We start from the raw sequence: 20675 nt of genomic DNA on the forward strand, positions 1-20675 counted from the left end.
ACTAGCGCCGGGGAAACAAAGACGGCCCGGTCGTGGTGCTGCTGGTCACACCTCATCCCACCCACACCCCCCCTCCTCTTCGTTGCTGCGCACAGTTTCGGCATTAATCTGAGCTCACCGACAGAACCATCAACAACAACAACAGGAGTCTATGTACGAGGTGGAGGGGCGCATCTTTGCGTCTTCAATTTTTTGACCGCACCCCCCTGGCACTGCGGTCGCTGTCCGCTGAGCCACGCACGGGCAAGTCGGGGGCGCTCATCCACGAGCCGCGTGGTGCCACTCGGCGCTCGACATCAGCGCGAATGCGTGCGACGAACAGCGGTGCTGAACTTCTTTCGCGCCGTACGTAGCAACACACGTGCTAATCGGAGGTGCGGAGAAAGAACTGCATACAGTGGGGGTTGTGAAGGGTGGGGGAGGGCTGGGATGAATGCAGCATCAGCAGCATCATGTGTGTGTATGCATAGCCAATGTTTGAGTATTTGTATGTGAGAGTGTCTCTGTGTGTGTGTGTGTGTCCGCTGGGGAATGGTAATGATACAAAATCGTCACTCAAGTTCGATTCCCGGCCACGGTTAACATAAGTGGGGAATATCAGAACCTGGATCAGGACCTCTAATAGGTCTACTTGGCAAGTAATGCGTAACATTGTGCAGTCTGTAAACATTGTGCAGTCTGTAAGCATCATCATCATCATCAACACGTGGAAGACAACGGCGGCGCGGCTTGCTGCTGTCCACACCACCCATCCTAATTGGTAACAGTAAATGCGCACTTGCAGTCAGTGTAGTAGACTACAGGGGAGCACGTTGTCGTCCTAGGCTATGTCCGTGTGTAGTTCGTGAGGGTGTGCGCATGTTAATTGTGTAAGAACGTACGGAACAAGAGTATCGGAGACTTGACTCCCAAGACATGGAATGTTCGTGAGCGACCCGCTGGTGCTGAGTCGAGGTGAGTACATGCGCTGCTTCTTAACTAACGTACTGAACATTTGTTATTTAAAATAAAGCAGCCTCCTTTCAGTGGGTGGTTAACCGGAGTTTGATTCCCGGCAAAGCGCTAATGACATCAGTGGCGAGTCGTATTTAAACCGATCCTCGTGCTCGTCATCCGTCTTCACCAACTCGCGCAGACCATGCTGTGAAGTATGGTCAAATTGCGGCGTGTATGTTGCCTTGTTATGGCGCAGCATATTCAATCTAAGCTCACCTGAAGACGGAGGCTTGTGTTGCCTCCGAAACGTCGTGATTTTTATTTTATTTTACTTTTATTAATTTTAATGTTTTACCTACGTGACTTTACCGATAAAACCTAAGAATATGAATACTCATGTCATATAGCTATGTAATTGATAGAGTTAAATAACCTGTAGTTTATATTATTGGTTCTTTCGGTGAAGTCACGTAGAAGAGAAATAATAAAATAATACAAATATTAAACAATAAAATTCTCACGACGTTTCTTGCTGTGGATTTCACACCTGATGATGATTGCTTGTGTTACAGTCGAAACGTCGTGAGAATTTAATTGTTTGATATTTTTATTATTTTACTATTTCCCTTCTACGTGACTTTACCGAAAGAACCAAGAATATGAATCCCTGCAGTCACGAAAGATTTAAATAAAAACCTGTAGTTTATTTGCTGTTTGCTATTCATGTATGTCCTTGGAATTGAAATTCCGAGGTCGTCGGTTGTTCTATTTATTCTCCCGGCGTGGCAATTGAAAAATAGGCAGGTTTATGAAATCCCCCGGCCTGTTGGGTATGGTGGGGTAAAGTGTGGGTACTTCTACCGCTTCAGACACGTTTGGCCAGCTTGGAAAAGTAGAGCAACATACCCTCAAAGGGCCTCCAAAGGGCCGTCTAGAGCTCCCTCTAGAGGAGCCCGTTCCGTCAGTAGTGGTGTGATCAAGCACTTGCAATTGTTGATAATTATCAATGCAACTTGTTAAATTACAAATTGAATGAAGCTGCAAGTAAATTTGCAGCATAATAGAATTAGAGATATAGATACTTACTAGTGAAGGCTGGCTCTATTAGCTGCGTTATATAAAGGGTTAAAATAGTATAGCAAGAAACGAGCCAAATAAATGTTAAGGGGTATCCTACATTTCGGGATAATTACAGCAATCAAAAAGCCTATTATATTCTGAGATGATTTTTTTAATACGGTCGTGGGCTACAATTAACAACGTGATTATTAACGTTTAATCATGCTACGTGGGGTTTTTATAAAAGGATGGAGGCAGCTGTGACGGAGTGTAACGCATGCATGTGTTCGTGGGTATAGACAGTGTGATATGATTATAGTCCATCATCATCAGCCGTCATCAATCTACTGCTGGATGTATACCTTCAACCAAGCCCCTGGCCATCTCTCACAATTCTGCAATGGAGTGATCTGCCTCAGTCGTCCGTAACATGAGTATATTAAAATACAAATATATATACCCTACCACGTATGTCACTAACACTGCAGTAAAATATAACTATTTTGTAAGCGGACGTTTCGAGCCATGGTCCTTCTTCAGATGTGTTAAGGAATGGCAAAAAGATTGACTTAGCCTTATAGTTGATGCTCACACTTTACACTGTGGCGTCTAAGCAATATATATGTATTTGCCCAATATTAGCTCGTGTCTAGAAAATACCCGTGGCCTGAAACGTTAGCACACGTTTTATTGAACTCTTAGCACAACATACTCCAGGCTATTAACACAACACACCCTCGGGTGGTGACCACCCAACTAACCACGCTACGGCGGAACTAGACACGGTTCCACTATCCCGGTCGGGCCCACAAGTTGGGTCCCGGACCGCGTGGCTGGAGGCTTCTTCAAGCTTGACGTGAATCTCTTGCCTCTCCAACAGTAAGAACCCCGAGCCCCTCTCGGGGCCCCCCTTATATCGGGCCGGGCTGGGGCTGGCTCCGCCTCTCGCCCTGCCCACCTTCTCGATCTCTCTCGCCCTTGCCCGAAGGCTCTCGAGAGTTCTTCTCGGACCATGTGACCGCCCATTGGCTCCCTCCACCGGTGGCCCCCCTCCAGTATCATCTGGTCACATGTCTGCAGGTCAGCCAGAGTAGCATGCACCCAACGTAACCCTAGCTGGCTGACACTCTCTCGCTCTCTCAATGGGAGCCCGCACTGCACGCTGTGCGTGGTGCCACCGCGCTTAACCAATCATCATCATCAGGTGTGAAAACCACACCTGATGATGATGATTGTGTTGCAATCGAAACGTCGTGAGAATTTAATTGTTTTATTTTTATTATTTTATTATTTCCCTTCTACGTGACTTTACCGAAAGAACCAAGAATACTCTATTCATTATTTAACAAATGTGTGTAACAATATAATTAATTAGCACTATTGCAATAAAATAACTTCATATGCAGCATACAGGACTGTGAATTTACCGTTTATGCTCTATTTTTACAATATACCTACAATTTAATTGATATCAAAACACATAATGGGAAAAAATCAATTGCTTTGCACACACTATAAATTACTTAAAATAATGACAAATACAATTGTATCTGCAGGATCAATAATGTATTTCAATTACTAATAAGTGAAATGAAAATGTACGGAATTTACAATTTTCAGTTATATTCAGGCTAAAGATTTTCTGAAATATAGGTTGAAAACTCATTTATTTAGATCTGACTGATTTAAATTATAATAATTGTCTAGAAGGGTTAGAATTCTGGTTTACTATGTATACCGTATTCGACTATATTTTAAACGAGAAAACATTAACAAACAAAAAATTGTCCAATGTGAGTCTCTAAAGTTTTCAGGACAATTTGGGTATTTTTGTTCTTGAAATTCGACACTACGACGTTAGTTTTATCTGGAGGCTTTGAAGGTATTATATGAAAGTTTAAATATGAATGTGTTGAATGACAGTGAATACAATTACGGAATGACATTTTCAATAACTACAATTTTTGATACTTTTTTGAAAAGTGTGACGCTAAAGCCATTGGAAAGCGAGTACAGTGAACCACCGGTTACTACTGCTTCCATGCATTCAGGTCCTATGGTAATAAAGGAGTGTCAGCCAAGGAATGGAACGCATCCGAAAGAAGACCACCGAGGTAATGATGCGATGAAACTAGCTCATGTGCAGGTGCGAGGTGTATTACTCCAGTGCATGATCCAGCAGTGGATTGACCATGGGTGATGACTTAAAGCTTTCGTGATTGCAGGAATTCATACTCTTGGATTTTTCGGTAAAGTCACGTGACTTTACCGAAAGACCCAAAAACATGATTATAATATTAATAGGATATCTATGAATGGATCGCAATGCATTTCACGTTCCGTATCTCGCTGTTCTCTCTGCAGAAGATGTTCACGCAGTCGTGCGAAGCAGACGCTTTGGAAGAAATGCACTCTCTGCACTATCCCGGCAGTGCTGCACTGCGGCTCGCTTCGGCGGGTCCACTATGCTGGGACCCCGAGTGCAGTGGTTCCTGTGGGTACGGGGAGCCCCTGTTGGAATCCCGGGAAGTGGGGTTGTTTGGCGGGCAGCCCGGAGCCCTGCACTGGCCTCGAAGGACGCTGGATGCCCTCGATTCGGTGGGCAGTGTCCTGGCTCACAGGTAAGCACGTGTGTAGTGTGTGGGGAACGTACGACCCGCGGGTCAGACACGTGTCGCGACCTAATTTTATATAGACGTACAATGTGTACGCATGTGTTTGAGATGTTTTGTCTTCCGATCAGCTATATGCAGCTGAAATCTTTCAATTTTCCCTATTTCAAAGAAGCACGGGGTAATGTTAATGTCCATGGGTTAAACATTCCACATTTCTATCGCAGGGGACAGAAGCTCAATAAAATTAACACTGGCAACGTCCCACAAAGTGTCAGCTATGTTATCGTCCCCGGAGTGATGATGGGCCGAGCAATTCCCCGATACCCGACTTCAAATTTATGTTTGGTTCTTTCGGTAAAGTCACGTAGAAATAAAATAAATAATAGAATACGACGTTTCGATTGCAACAAAGAGTAATTCCTGCAGTCACAAAAATTGCTAAGTTTGTTTTCACATACTGCTTATTTCTCTCTCTAAAATTTACCAGGCTCTCATAGCAGACCCACCTCTCTCTCTCTGCCCACCCCCCTCTCTCTATTTAAGGCCTCGACACAAAGGCATTGAGTCTCTGTGTGTCTATGTTGTGTGTCTCTCTCTGTGTCTCTGTGTTGTCTCTCTCTGCTTGTGTGTCTATGTATATCCGTGTCTGTTTTGTCTCTCTCTCAAATTTAGACGTTCACTAGGTTTGCTTTCTACCTGATGACGACTGCTTGTGTTGCAATCGAAACGTCGTATTCTATTATTTAATTTATTTTCTTTCTACGTGACTTTACCGAAAGAACTAAAGAGTAATTCCTGCAGTCACGAAAGCTTCAAATCAAGTTTCAAATTTCTGCTCTTGCAGTGGAATATCATGTAGCTGTAGGTCTTCCATTGGGTGAATAGCAATACCTGTAACAGTATCAATATCATGGTACCAGGCTTCCAGGTGTGAAAACATAGGTTTTCGTCTTGACCAGGGTCAAATTTAGCTGCAGTCACTCAGCTAAAGCAGGGCTGGGGAGCGTCCGGCCCGCGGGCTGCGAAATCATTTGGGTCTGGCCCTGCCAAGGCAATCGCAGGCGGGACTCGAAATTCAATAAATCTAGGAGCAAACCTGGAAAATCAGTTGCGAGTAGCAACATCATCAATACCAGCTAACATCACACGCCTCACCAAAGAGAAGCAGTTCCAGCCATCACATTAGGGGCGAGTTAATTAAATGTTTGACGAAATATAACAGGCTAATTTTGAAGTTGATCATTTTATATGGCCCGCGAATGATGTTATAAATATCCAAATGGCCCTTGGCAGAAAAAAGGTTCCTCACCCCTGAGCTAAAGGATGATTCCTCCTCCCATGTGGAGGACTCGGTCTACCGTCTGACTGTTTCGTCTCATCCACACTGTGTGTTCAACCACCACACTGCAGCTCACATCAGCTCTCACCACACCACAGGTCACCTCACTTCTCTTTCTGATTCTTCCATCACACCGCTTCACTGTCACCACCTCACAGTAATCTTGGTCAATTCGAGAAACGCGTTACCCTCTTATCTATTATTACACCTTTAGTAGTGCCGCTTGTTGCTGGCCGCTGTGCGTTTTGGACCTGTGGCTCAGCAACCGTGAAGCACGTGGTAACCACTCCCCAGCCCTCCCACAGAAGACACGTGGTACCCAACGCGTCCTCATGTTACCATGGCAACGAACCCCCCCCCCCACCCCTAACCAATCAGCGTGCGAGATCACCCCCACCACCACCAGCAGCACGCCGCGCGTTACCATAGCAACGCCACGGCGACCAATGAGCATGCAGCGCGTCCCCCCCCCCTCGCGCGCGTTGCCGTGACAACGGCGCACGACCAATAGGCGCGCGGTATCGCGTGTCACGTGACGGGAACGGCGGCACGAAAGGGTGGCAGCAACATGGCGGCGTGGCGAGGGGAGCGGCCTGCAGCGTCTCCGCGGCCGCGATAAACGCAGCGAGCCCCGCGTCACAGCGGCGGCACGGGCGGTCGGGGTGTGCGGGCTTTGAGAGGGAGGTTTGGAGGGAGGTAGAGGAGACAGGTGAGGTAGGAGGAGGGGGGGGGGCAATGGCCGGTCGAGCGGAGTCTCGGGGCGACGAGAAGGAGGAGGAGAAGAAGCGGCTGCAACTGCAGCAGCGGCAAGAGGAGGGTGGAGATGGAGGCAGCAGCTGGGACGGGAGCGACTCTGGTTCCTGGTTCAGCGAGTCTGAGTAAGAGGGCAAGGGCTCGTACCGGGTGAACCGGTGTGTTCAGTGCCAATGTAATTGTGACAGCCGCAGTAGCAGCACGAGGAGGAAGGAGCAGGTTGGAGATGGAGACAGTGGATTCAACGGTGGAGACTGGTCATTTGGCTCTGAGTAAAGGAGGGGGAGTGCTTTGTGTTAGTGTAGTAATCAAAATGATAACACAAGGAACAGAAGGCGTGTAATAATAGCAGCAAGAGGAGCGTGTAGATGTAGGCAGCAGCTGGGACGGAAGCTTGCCCCAGAGTAATGTGGGTGGTTTGTTCCGGGCAGATGGATTTGTTTCGTGTTAATTTTAACAATGACAGTCACAACAACAAGCAGCAGCTGTACAAATAAATGGCACGTGCAAAGATTACACGTTTGCATGTTTTGGCTACCAGCGAGCATAGGAAATGCATTTACTTATCCTGTACAGTAGTTGTTTCTGTACTGTCTTGTTTTAACCTTAATTTTCGTGCATGAACATAAAACAAATTACAGCCACATCTATAATCAATTTTATATGTGTATTCTAGTCAATTGACTCGTTATATTGGTTAACATGATCCCGCCAAAGGAATGTGGAATTTTCACCAAGTGATATAACTTTAACTTTTTAAATACTGTACATATTCGATATGACGAAATATATACTAAAATAATTGTATTATTTCCCTTCAACGTGACTTTACCGAAAGAACCAAGAATATAAAATAAAGTTATTTACAGCTCTTTGACATGGAGTTGTTTAACCATAATAACTAAACTATTTTACCAGGTAAGGTCAACTGAGCTATTTAGCTCTTTTTCAGAAGCGACCTGGCGACAAATTATAGCTCAACGAATTGTTTTATGATGTGGAAATGTATATCAGCCACCTACTCTAAACGCATGTTTCTAAATGTGGAGGGGAAAACCGGAGGACCCGGAGAAAAATCCACGCGACCACGGGGAGAACCCGCAAATATACAGGCGTCAGAGTCGGGATCAAATCCACGACCTCCTGTACACTAGGCGAGGTAGTTCACATCTCGCCACTGTGGTGCCCCAAATGCAATGAAGACACTGGGTTTATCTTGCGAGTGAGCTTACCACGGCGCCACCGCCTACAGTACGTGAACAGTAAATTATCGTGACTATCAAGGAAAGCTTTGCTTAGCCCCAATACCATTCTCGAGGGATACTGATTGGGATATTTGGCTAATTTATGTTTGAGTCTTCTGTATGAAAAACACCCTCCTGGAGTGACCAGAAAAAACTCAAATGAGGGGAGAATTTTGACATTTCTCTCTGCATGTGGACTGTCAGCAACTTGTACTGCCTCCTACAGGCATCGCGGTGTCCTGCATGTACTGCGTGTAGCTTATCCTGCTTTAAACTTCAGTGTTGGTGTCTGATAAAATTACAGTTGCACATGAACGCACCCAACCGGTGTGGCAGATATAATCCGTTTATGTTCAAACTTAACATCAGTTTATGGTCAGTTGAGACAAAACGTCGTTTTGTGTAATCTGTAGATCAGTTGATAAAAGGGCCAGATCCAGAAATCATTCACAATAATATCCCATTTAGAATATATTTAATTTTGCGTCTGTTTACTGTTTAAAATATACTCGTGCATATGATGCTGAAAATGCTGGTATGCAATCAATGCTTACATTCAGGAGAGAGATGATTAAGATTCAGCTGTGCTTGCAAGGAATTATCTGGGCCATAAGTCAGGCATCATTACAATTCGTGTCCATGACGTTTGCTGAATGGACGACTCTATTTACTTTAAAAAAAATCATGTTAAATGACTGGATGATGAAGGCCCTTCCTTAATTGCGATAGCCAGGTCCAATTTCCCTAATAGCTGACACCACCATAGGAACTCAGCTCGAGGATGGAGTGACCCAGACTACATTATCAATATCTTATTTGCATTTACCACTGATCCGGGTTGCATACTCGTGTATTTACATATCCTTTGGTGATAATATTTACAATGGTATACTCCTCACGTGGGGATTGAAACTGCACACTTTGTGGATTGAACACAACAAAAACGGCCGCATTTCACCACTAAGTGATGGTTATGTTACCAATGCTGGTGCCAGGCTAGGTGTACTTTGAAATCATATGAAATCCTCAGTGGCAGATGGTCACGGGACAGACTCAATAGTTTTAAGTTACATGGATTAACAAACCATCACTGTCATATAAACAGATATCACTTGTACGTCCTAAAACGAGTATCAAAACACATTGAGCCTGATTCCCATCTTGATGAAATGGCTGAAACACATAGCATTGGCGATATGATCCTTATAGCGGTACCCCGGGGTACCAAATAATACAAAATGGCCGAGGCAATTAAATATTTTATTTCTGGGACACTATTTTTTCCAGGGGTGTACTTAACTCCGCGACTGGGGTACCTATCAATCCGCGATGTCGAAACGCAGCGAGGACGATTGCGCTGAAACCCTGAACGATCGTATGCACCATAGTGCATCGTGTACAGCTCGTCGAGATGAGTCGATTGCCGCATCGCTGACCATCAACAGACTAAAAATGACTGCATCACAGACATTATGCGGGAGCCGGGGTACCGCCATAAGGTTCATTTGATCTCATTCTTTGTGATTGATGCCTTTGACTATCACCTAGAATGTGCTTGATCTCATCACATCACAGGAACTAAGCAGGTTGGGGCTTGATTACTGCTTAGATAAGTGACCAACATGCGTACTACCATTTTTTGTAGGCTGCTTAGAGGCTACGTTGTCAGCAGAGAGTATTGGAGCAAAATCAGTTGTCCTGCGCTATGCTCCAAAGTATATGCTCCCTACCTTTACCTACCTGCACCATCCAGTTTGGTGAACAACACTCAACCCAGTTTAACACGTAGGCTTTCGCGACCAATATCCACAATACAGGTTTTTTTGTGTTAGATTGCGTAAATATAAATGTGTCGTTAAACCCGGCACCGTCAGACAGCCAATTATTAAGCTTTGTCACGTAAACAGAACATGTCAATTCATTACTAGTACAGCAGACCGGTGTGTTGGAGAGCAAATCCACAACATTTACAATCCGAGTACGATGTTTCACCAGGAATTACAACCAGCATCATCAGGCGGCAGCCTGATGATGCTGGTTGTCTCCAACACACCGGTGTACTCTACTAGTAATTGGCATGTTCTGTTTACGTGACAAACCTTACTAATTGGCTGTGTCGGGTGCTGACGGGTTTAACGATACATTTATATTTATGCGATCTAACCCAAAAAAACCTGTATTGTGAACACTTAACCCCCACAACTCACCCGTTGTGAAGAGGCCCTCATCCAGCAGTGGATTGATGAAAGCGTTGCACATTTACATACATTGGAGATGGATAAGTCAATACACTTTTCTTTATGTCAAATTACAATATTTGTTAATGTGACAATCTCTACAAATGACATTTAGCAAGTGATGGTCAGTGTCTGAGTATCTCCCTGCACTGTGCTGTCTGTCCACCCAGTGAGCTGGAGCCAGAGTGGCTGGATGAGGTGCAGCCCAATGGAGAGCTCTTCTACCTGGAGCTGAGCGAGGGCGAGGAGACGGCCGCCCTGGCACAGGAGGAAGAAGAGGCCGGCATTGCCGCACCCTCGAGTGGTGGGGCCCCCGGCCAGGATGCCGCTCGGCGCAAAGACGGGGGGAGACCCAAGCTGAGAAAGTTGGCAGACATCCTGCGCAGGTGCATAGGCTTTTATTGTTATTATGGTTTTTAATGCTTTCCAAGAAAGGTTAAAAGCATAAATGTTTCGGCTCTTTCTAACATGGGGCCACAATAACTCAATACTTATTTTGCTATTTGGCACTTATCCCATAGATAACTATCCAAAGGCTTTCTTCCCATGAACTGAGATTGGATAGCAGAGCTGCTATTCAATCTCAGTTGTCTCCCCTTCATCTATGGACGTATTGCTTTCTGCACACCTGGCATGAGCACTTGCATTATTATCACTCGTAAAATGTTTCCAAATAAATTGCATACTGTAATTAATAACATCCTCGCGGATGTACTAGGAGGAAGACGGCTCGCCGAGAGCTGCCAGCCGATGGAGCGAATGGAGATCGTAAAGGCCGCTCCGGCGACACTGTCTTCACCAAGGGCCCTGGTGACGGAGGAGACGGAGGCGATGACGCTCCTCCTTCTCTGGTGGTGGCTCGATTGCGCTTCCGCGACGTGACCGTCTACGTGAACCCCCTGCGCCGGCCGACGGGGGAACGTGACATCCGCGTGGGAGAGGAGGCCCCCCTGCTCGGGTCGCTCCTCGGAATCTTGCATCGCGCGAGTGGACGGCAAGGGCGCGACGCGCGGAGTGGGAGGAAGAGTCGCTCGGAGGACTCGGTGGCGCCGATTGCCGACGAGAAGATCTCCGTGCACGGCCTCGTGCATGGAGGAGCAGCCATGGAGAGTGGGAAGATTTACATAGGTGAGTACATGCGCGCGGTTGTCCTCTCATTGCCGGGGGGGGGGGGGGTGATACACACTGTCAATGCGTTAATTATAGATGGGATATCCGATTATTTATATAATCGATGACCCGACTAATCAAATAAGATGACAAAAAAAGTTCTCGCACGTCCGTTTCCATGTGTGCAGCTGGATGGGAGGTGATAGGTGAGGCTTGGTGATGTCATCGGCATCATCAGCTGCATCATGGCATATTGGTGGTTTCCTGCCTTCAGAGGACAGGTTGCCGCCATATTTAAAGAGTAATTGACCACAAAGAGTAGTCAATATCGATGAACTAACTAATTGTTACTTCTCTAGTTTCAAGCGGCCTGATAAAGTGCATCATGCCTTTCACATGTGTATTTATTGCATAGTTTCACGATAAATACTTGAAAACTGATTTTTGGCAAAGTTGGTATATGTGTGTTGAGCTAAAGATTATATCCATGTCAGCGTCATTTTGTATAGTTGTTTAAAAACATACATATATTTCGCTGAACTCTATTAACCAACTGAGAGCCCATGGAAACAAACGTTTCTTCTGCAAGAGAGACCTGGGGTTTTGGGTTTAATGAAAAATGCCTCGGTGTTGGAAAGCAATACAACTGTGAAAACTCAAATAATGTGTTTTGTTTTAGTGTTCATGCCAGACTTAGGATCATTCGACCAGAATATTCCAACAGAGTGATAAAGCATTATGAATTTTACAGTGCTTGGCGTTTCCTGGCAAAGACATTACAGAGAATGTTTTTAGAAAAGCAGCACAGTTATTAGTTTCTCTGCAGGCTGCATCATGTTCGAATGCAGACATCTGCTACCATTACCCAAGTAAAGCTCACAACATGGTGTCAAAGTATGACCTATTTTCAAGGCTTGGGAGAACTTCATGGCTTTCACAAAATTGCTTTGAAAAATGGAACATATGAGTGATTGCAGCCATACGAAGTGAAAATAGCCTGTCAAGTGTATTTGTACGAACTATAATCTTAAATGGCAGAGTGGTTAGCGCATGAACCCAGGGACTTGGGTTCCAATCCCAACAATGGATAAAATGCACTGGCCAGCATGGGGAAGTATGACCAAACAACCCTCATAACTGACATGCCATGGGGTAGCCTTCATCCAGTATTGAAGTGATTGCTGTCTGTAAAAATTGTAAAATACTGTTTTTAACCACAACCATGCTTTTGCCTGTTTGGAATCAACACGTTTTCTGGGGTAGCCATACATCATTTCATAAACTTCAGCAAGAGGCTAGTGAGTGTGAATATCGAGGGAGCGTTACATTTATAGCTCTCTGATGTGTTTTTGAATTGTACTGCGTATTGTTCAGCATGATGAACAACCACAAAAAAAACACTAAAACCCACGTAGTATCACAATCAATTTCCATTAATGGTGATGGGCATTAACATTGCTGAACATTCCCATGTCTCTCTGTGCTGTGCACTTGCGGTGTTGGCGGCATAGGCGACTCTCTGGTGGCGGTGAATGATGTTGATGTGACGACCGAGAACATTGAGAGGGTCCTTTCCTGCATCCCCGGCCCCATGAAGGTATCGTCAGCTGTAGTCATCACCCAATTTTCCAACCATCCTTCCTTGCTTGATCCTTATTATTCTGATTTCTTTAGAACTGCTGTTTGTGTTCAGTTTGTTGTCGTTCCCCCTCCGATTAGCATGGTTGGCTACGTACAAAAGACGTTCAACATACGTACATACAACATGTGTATTTAGGCTAAGTTACAAAAGCCATGTTCGTCATTGTCACGTCACGGTCCAAATTTTCCATCTTTTAAAATTGCTTATAAATTAACTAATTGGGTAAATTTATGTAGCAACACTGCCCCCTATTAGTAGGCTCTACCCATCTCTTAAACATGGCTCCTTCGTGATAACCTTGTGGGAAAATAATTGCACGAGTACCAAATCTATTAATTCTAATTGTCATTTATATGTTTGCTAAATGCTAATAGGAGATATGACCATGCTTGCACGATACATTTAAGTTTCCATCCTGCTCCTTTGCAGCTGAGTGCACTGTACTAAACATTGATAAAAATGACACCACATATTTCTTAACTAAGGCTTGAATGCTGATGAGCTCTTGTAATACATATAAATGCTTCGTACATCTACGCAAATACATGTAAGTTGCTGAAGCACATAGGCCCATTAGCAGAATGAATTTTCAGCTTGTGATGTTGTGTAAAATTACATGTCTTCCAGTGCTATGTACACGCCAGGCTTGTCGCCTTCTGCATTATGTATTTTTTTGAACTGGGACTAAAAAGGCCTTCTCTGGTGTTTCCCCACTCATGCCTGAAGCAGCATGTCAAGCTGAATGCTGGATTCCTGAAAGACTGTCACGTTTGCGGTGCTTTGTGATGTTAATTGGCAGTTTCGCATGCCGTCCGATTACATTGGGCGATGGCTTAAGTGATGCATTGAAAGACGTAGGATGAAGTTTTATCGCGCGCGCATCATGTGCCAGCCAAATACCATTTTCTATTGTGGATATTGAGTACATCTTCCACTTTTAAGAAGTGGCACTCAAGATAATTTTGTTCTGACAAGCACTACTTGCAGTGATGTTTTAAAATACTGTACTCCAAAATATACTATTGCACCTATAATCTGTCTTCTTTGTCCCATTTTCAAAACAAGCCACTAAATGTGTGATACTGATATTAAACATCACTACACTTGTATTGTATGTCATATTTATAAAGATTATTGTCACAAAAATACAAATGTATTAATAGGCTACTGTGTTGTCATCACTTTTGTTGATTTATTTTGTAAATATCTTATCTTCTTACATCCACCAGTGAAGTTAATCGCCATCCGCATAAACACAAGACCTTTGCATCAATGTCCGTGGTGTTTTCATTTATCGATTCGTTCATTCCTGAGAGCTAATCACTGCGTACGATGACACTGTGGCCTGGCTCAGCCATGTACGCGTACACGAGAGGAAGGAGAATGTCCATTGTTTGTGCAGGTAAGGCTGACAATGGAGGTGGAGGGAGGTGCGAGCGCCGGCCACGGTAGAGCGGAGGGTGATGAGGAGAGTAGCGCCGTCTACTCCCACTCGGGCCTTGTGAGGCTGTTGAGCGGGGAGGACACGGCCGACCTGCACGCTCGCCTCTCCTCGCACCCCCATTCCGCCATGTACCTCAGCCTGCGTCTCGACTCCGAGTCCGCCTGCGAGGAGGTCAGGCCTTTTTTTTCTATCACTGGCTGATTCGTGGTGTCGCATGCTTGTAATACGCCGCTTTTGCAGGTCAGGGTGGGATGATCACGCAAATTTGTGAAATTCACGAAACCCGCCGGGCTGTACGGTAGCGATATAAATGGTTTATGCTCCCGACTTTTAAATTATTTTACCACGCCGATTAAAAAAAAAATCGCATCAATTTAGTCTTTTTGTTAAATATTTTATGAAGTGGCGTAGAAAATCAGTATGCAGTGAAAGGTTCAAACAGCGGCAGCTAACCGCTTAGATCATTAATGGTTGGCATGTATGAGATGTCAGTACTGCAAGTGAATTGATAATATTTGTGCAGAGCTTTGAGAAGTATGCCTTTGTTTTTGCTTAGCTCTCTAGTTTACTCCCAGCTGAAGCCAAACACTGATTTATGGAATTCTTTTTAAGCAAATTAATGAGTGTTTACATGTGGGAGGAAACCGGAGCACCCGGAGAAAACCTATGTGTGTGAGTGGGCAGTACTCTATCCCACACCGATTGAGATTAGTCCACATATTTTCCTACTGCCTTCTCTTGGCAAGACAGGGTATATTGCACCTTGATGACCATGTCAATGGAGTTTTACAACATGTGTGTGATTCACCAAACTTCACCTCGAAAATGCCCTGGCCATGTTCAGATAACATTTTTGGAGTTGGGTGCTTGACCAGGATTTGAATGTGACTCGCGGCAACTGCAGCTCAGTCTACGAACCTCTTCACACCCTGTTCATTATCAGCATATGCTGCAGTCGGTTAAATTGAGCAATTCAGTCTATATTCTGACATGGGGATATAGACCGATATAACGTTGGTTTTTGCACTTGTGCTATACAGCTCTCCGATGTGTTTTCTGTTTTTACCGTGTGTTGTTCGGCAAGATGTCTGACAATTCGCTTCACGTTTTGGGAGTTTCTTCAAGACCTGAAGAGGCTGTTAACACGTGGAGCGAAACCTCGGACAACTTTTGCCAAACAACACCCAGTACAATCTGAAAGCCTATTGGACAGCTCGACTGATTGATATATGTTTGATGAAGGCACTATGAGGCCAATAACCTACATTACCCGTTGCTTAGTGGCAGGCGGTAAAAACACGTACACGGCGATTTTTAGTTTTTGTTGTCTGAACGTAAGACGAGGGTTGCCTTTAATTTAAACCTTTGTGGTGCAACCGTGCAGAGCCGCAGAGCGCCAGCACGCACGGCTCACTTATCGCCGTCAAGCCGCGCAAAGTTCATTCGGTCGTTTGTCCCACGTCCAAACAAGAGCGCCTGACGTAAATGTGATTCTCTACCAAGACGGACGAGACTTGGAGCGCATTGCTCCGGCTTTTTGTATGCTGCGGCGGTAGCGATGCCACACCGGCACAATGGCACATGGAGAGTGAAGCGGGCTGTGTTTGCCGATATGTGTCGCGATCATTGTTTCTTTCAGCAGTGTAAATCCTGCAGTCAATACAGGGCGAATTCCCACTTTTACATTGGCGAGGACGCGCGCCCCAGAGTCGTTGACATGTTTTGGCTAAACACACTTGGCTTGATAGTCCACTTGCATTTTAAAATGATGATTGCAGAGTAAACAAGCAGGTGTTTGGGTTACCTAGAAACCACTACTGATAACAAAAAGCTTTTACGGCGGCTCCGATTCTTTGAGCTTCAGAAAAACGATTCATCCGTGTCTGTGTGTATATCGTCTGCTCCGTGAATGCCGACATGTTTGCTTTTGAAACGCTCACCGTGTTTTCTTCAATTGGACCTCCATGGAAAACATGTGCACTTACATGCGAGTCCTGTTACTGCGGCCACGTTTCCATGGGTGAGCCTGCCTCTGCCAGCCTTCATGCGTGGCAGTGCCCAGGATACCTTTGTCACATCTTGGAGCTCATTTTCTGTTTTTCATAAGCAGCGTACATGTGTTGATGGGACTCATTATATTTGCCCAAGGACCCAATTTACTTGGAGATTCATCTGAAGTAAACTAACATTCAGTGGTAGAGCCATGGAGTTTGCAGGAGTCTGTAATTGCACCAGGGCTCACACACCACAGGGCCCAGGCACCGGGCTACACAGAATGGGGATATTGGACAGATGCCCCATTTCATTTCATGCACCAGGGACCTTACCAATCATGCTATGGTCCTGCTAACATTGCAAGTGTGCACGTGTTGTATAAGAATGATATCCATGCCTTGAGTGACAATGCCACCTAGCAAAGCTGTGTGCTTGTCTGTTCAATTGTCAACTGTTGCGACATCACTCGTCTTGCTCTGTGTCGTTTGATGGGATCAGACTGGGAGCGGTGAATGCATTTCTCCTTGCCGGGCTGTCGGTGGCTGGTTGCGTGACTGCTGAAAGGCTCCGTCTCATCAGCGTGCGCCTTGCTCTGTATTATTTGCCGTTCGTGTATGCCCCTTGTGTGCTCTCCTTTCTCCTCCCACTTTTCTTTATGGCGAGGCAGCTCTGGGTGGGCTGCGGCAGTAGCGCGATCGGCCGAGTAGGTGTGTGGGCCGGAGCGCCGTTATTGGGTTGAAGGGGGGAGTGAGGCAACGGGTGCTGTTTAGGATGGGAAAGGGGAGTAACTCTTTTATTTATGTTTTGTTGAAGCCTAAACTTCGATGGGTGTTTGAAACGTGCAAAGTAAAATGGGCCGTCGAGTTCTCAGGAACCTCTCGGCATAGTGCTTCAAGAGGCGAGCCTCGGTGGTGGTGGTGGAAGGCTCCTGGGCTGGGTTATGAAAGCGCTTGTGCTCGGAGCGGCGTAGGGCCAGGCTCTCCAGTGCTAATTGCCTCGGGGCGCTGTTTGTGCTGCGTGGAGCCCTTTGTGCTGCGTGGAGCCCTTTGTGCTGGGCAGCAGGGGTTAGCTTTGCACTTGTGCTGTTATCCCCCGTATGGCTTTTTTAAAATTCTTACAATTCTAGAAGAGGGCACAGACTTTCAGCACCAGTCCCCTAGTCGTTGAAATACGAAATGCATCTTTGTTCATAGTAAAAGGTGCAGCTTGTGTAATGTTAATGGTTTACTTAAAATATACATTGTTGCATAAGCAGAAATACACACACATCAACTGTGGTAAGAAATATTTAATGTGTCACATCCAGAAATGTATTGTTTTAATTGGTTATCTCTTAATCCTAAGGTAATTATTTCATTTGCTCTAAGTATTGTTTAATGTAATAATCACGCATTTATTCAGGAAAGCCTTACTGAATCTTGTGTTTTTTCAAGATGGTCCTGCATTTGGATGTTCATCAATTTGTATTTTTGAGTGTATGCCATGGTTTCCAGCATGTAATGATTAATCCCCCTTGTGATTCAATGAATTGTGATAATTCTGGGTAACTATTCAATTCAGGGATAGGTTATGTTTTACCATTAAAGTGAATTAGAGGCTCTAGTGGCTGCAGGGCTTACCTGAATCAATTACACAGAACGCATCATACTACTATCAAAAATAATTCATGCCTCAAGTTTGTTGGCTGGCTGCTAGTTGGGCTCCTCTACAACCCAACAATAGCTCTGTTGTTAGTGGCTGTGGGCCTTAATCCACTGAAACTTGCTGGGTAACTGGCTAAACAAAATTTTCTGTGTGACAAATAAAAGTTTAATTGAAATAGCGGAAGATGTTTGGAGGACATAATAGCGACACCAAATACGTGGGAGTGGCGAATACAGAATCATAAGTTTAATATCCGTGTAAATTACCCATTGAGCTCTACTGCTCTTTTTCAAGGGTGACTCGACCAGCAGACAGACACGGCAGCAAGACTTGATACATACAATATTAAATAAAAAATATAAATAAAGTAATTCAAACCAAATGATCTTGCAAAACAATTTTGTACATTCGCATTTGTATTATTTTGACCTCTATAATGTCTTTTGAAAAGAGTACAAAGATGGCAGAGTGATAATCCCCAGAGAAGAGACAAGTTGGTTCCAAAACTTTAGAGCAGCTGCATAAAAAAGCTTTTACACCAAGTTTTGTACGAAATCTAGGAATCGTGAACAAACAATCAAGACATGTGTCACAGGTGTTATGGATTTTCTAAAGGTATTAATACATCTGATAAATAAAGTGCCTATCTACAAAATCGGGTACATTCAGAGTGATTTGGTCATAGGCAAGATCCTTTTAGTCCCAATGACCTTACAGCTGGTTTTAAATCAAGTTTTACCACAACTCCTGCTCAAGGCCGTCCTAACAAAATCTGGAATGACGGCATAAATGAGGACTTGAAAGAGAAAACTGTAGGCCTAGATGAAGTGATTGCCATGACCAGAGAAAGAAATTCAAGAGGTTTGTCCAGTCCCATCATCTGTTGCCATGTTACGAATTATGGAAGAGGAGAGAGAGTGCTTTCCTCCACATGTTCTCGTGATGTACCAGCATGTGCTGGGTGCGTTCTGTGCCACTGCTCGTGCTTTGTGCAGGAGGACATCATCTACTCGTTTCCACGGAGGGGACCGGCGGCGAGACTCAGGGCGGTTCGAGGCATCTTCCTTACGCTGAGTGACATGCTGCCCCGAGTCACAGGCGACTCTGTCCGCAGGTGACTACTAAGCAGGGGTTGCGACAGATCACTGGGTGGCTCAGGGGTCAGCACACTTAGATCTTTGGTTTGGACTTGGGTTTCAGCTGCCTGTGATTAAACCAGATTCTCAAGTCCAGTGAGTCATATAGTCTTCACTCAGTCACGATTGACTGCACAAAATATGAATTGCATTAATTTTGGCTGTTCACTGAATGTGGTGTATTCCATCCCCAAGGCTTATTTTAGTTTGATTGGCGTGTAACGAGAAATCTTTGCTGGAAATTAAAAGCTGTGTGCCCAGTGTGGATAAGAGACCATTTGTGTGATATCAGATGTTCCGTGACGTCATCTTCCGATGCCGTTCTCACACAGCTTCAACGTTTCTAATCGATATTCATTTGTCTCATGCCATGATGCTGATAACATCGTCACACAATTGGAGAGTTATATGTGAGAAGGCTAAAATGTTGAACAAAAATTAGGGGTCACTTAGAGTGCGGGGAAGAGAGGTCATCTGGACCTCGAGTGCTGTGATGTGTATTATGTTTTGAATGGCTCAGGCACACCGATTACCCCCATCGTGATGGCTCTTTATTTTTGAGTGGCCTAGATGCACCGATGACTCCCACCTTTGTCTTCGGTTGTTTTAAGCAGCCTTTCGAGATAACACACTTGCTAGTAAAACAGGACCCGGTCTTGTTTGTGACAATAGTATTGGGTCTTCAAAGCTCGTATAGCTCCACATGTTTTTAGCTGCGAACTTGGGGAATGACTGCTGGAAAAGCAAATGCATAGTTTATAAGGCACATTGGCAGTGTGGGCTCCTAGCTGATGATATTCACTTCAACATGGTGTCTTAGTTCAGAGACTTATACATTAAGGACCTAATTTATTTTTCCAGCTAGAATCAAAGTTTGGTTTGATTTCACACTTGCATTTTGCATTACTTGCGCAAACAGAGGCAAATTGTGTTGACACACTTTTATTATCTATGTGTCATGCAGTGGCTGGAGGTGATTGTATATTATTATTATAATAACTAGCCTTTTGCCCGTACTAGTATGGAAGCTGTAATATTTACGAAATAATTGAGCAGAGTATACGGTAATTGTATCTTGTGTAAATTTAATGGCAGTGAATCTTGCACGAAAGAATGTCATCAAACACTTCACTGAATTTCACTGTAGCACTGTATTAATGGCAGTGATGCTTGCACAAACTATGTCATAAAACACCTAACTTCATGTCACTGTAGCACTGTATTTAACTGACCTTCAATTAGCCTTTTGCCCATCCTAGGACGGAAGCTGTAATCTTAAAGATGTACATTTACGTTTTCTTGTGTGATTGTACATTTTTTTAGGAATTGTTGCACGTAAATACATTTTTCTGAACTTAAAAAAAATGAAACCTCGGTATACGATATTTTGTGTGAATCTCTTGTACTGTCTTAATGGCAGTGATTCTTGCACAAAACTACGTCATAAAACACCTCACTTTATGTCACTGTAGCACTGCATTTAACTCACCTTCAATTAGTTCAAAATCACTGCTCTGATAC

The 20675-nt window shown here is 44.5% G+C and overlaps 1 protein-coding gene across 4 annotated transcripts in view; it reads left to right on the forward strand.

The window, feature by feature from the left end:
- The first annotated feature begins 261 nt into the window (after positions 1-261).
- Positions 262-20675, forward strand: part of INTU (inturned planar cell polarity protein) — a 36789-nt gene continuing 16375 nt past the window's right edge. For 2 of the 4 annotated variants that reach the window (XM_078861215.1, XM_078861237.1), the window contains exons 1-7: positions 532-954; positions 4360-4616; positions 10354-10569; positions 10902-11311; positions 12805-12890; positions 14338-14550; positions 19014-19132. In XM_078861215.1, the coding sequence (XP_078717341.1) occupies positions 4363-4616; positions 10354-10569; positions 10902-11311; positions 12805-12890; positions 14338-14550; positions 19014-19132 (1298 nt within the window). In that variant the 5' untranslated portion in view covers positions 532-954; positions 4360-4362. Of the gene's footprint in view, positions 346-531; positions 955-4359; positions 4617-6606; positions 6828-10353; positions 10570-10901; positions 11312-12804; positions 12891-14337; positions 14551-19013; positions 19133-20675 lie in introns of those variants that run through there. The other 2 variants (XM_078861221.1, XM_078861229.1) reach the window with 2 other exon arrangements.

This window comes from Lampetra fluviatilis, chromosome 1 (genome assembly GCF_964198595.1).
Source record: "Lampetra fluviatilis chromosome 1, kcLamFluv1.1, whole genome shotgun sequence".
In the NCBI taxonomy this organism is placed as follows: Eukaryota; Metazoa; Chordata; class Hyperoartia; order Petromyzontiformes; family Petromyzontidae; genus Lampetra; species Lampetra fluviatilis.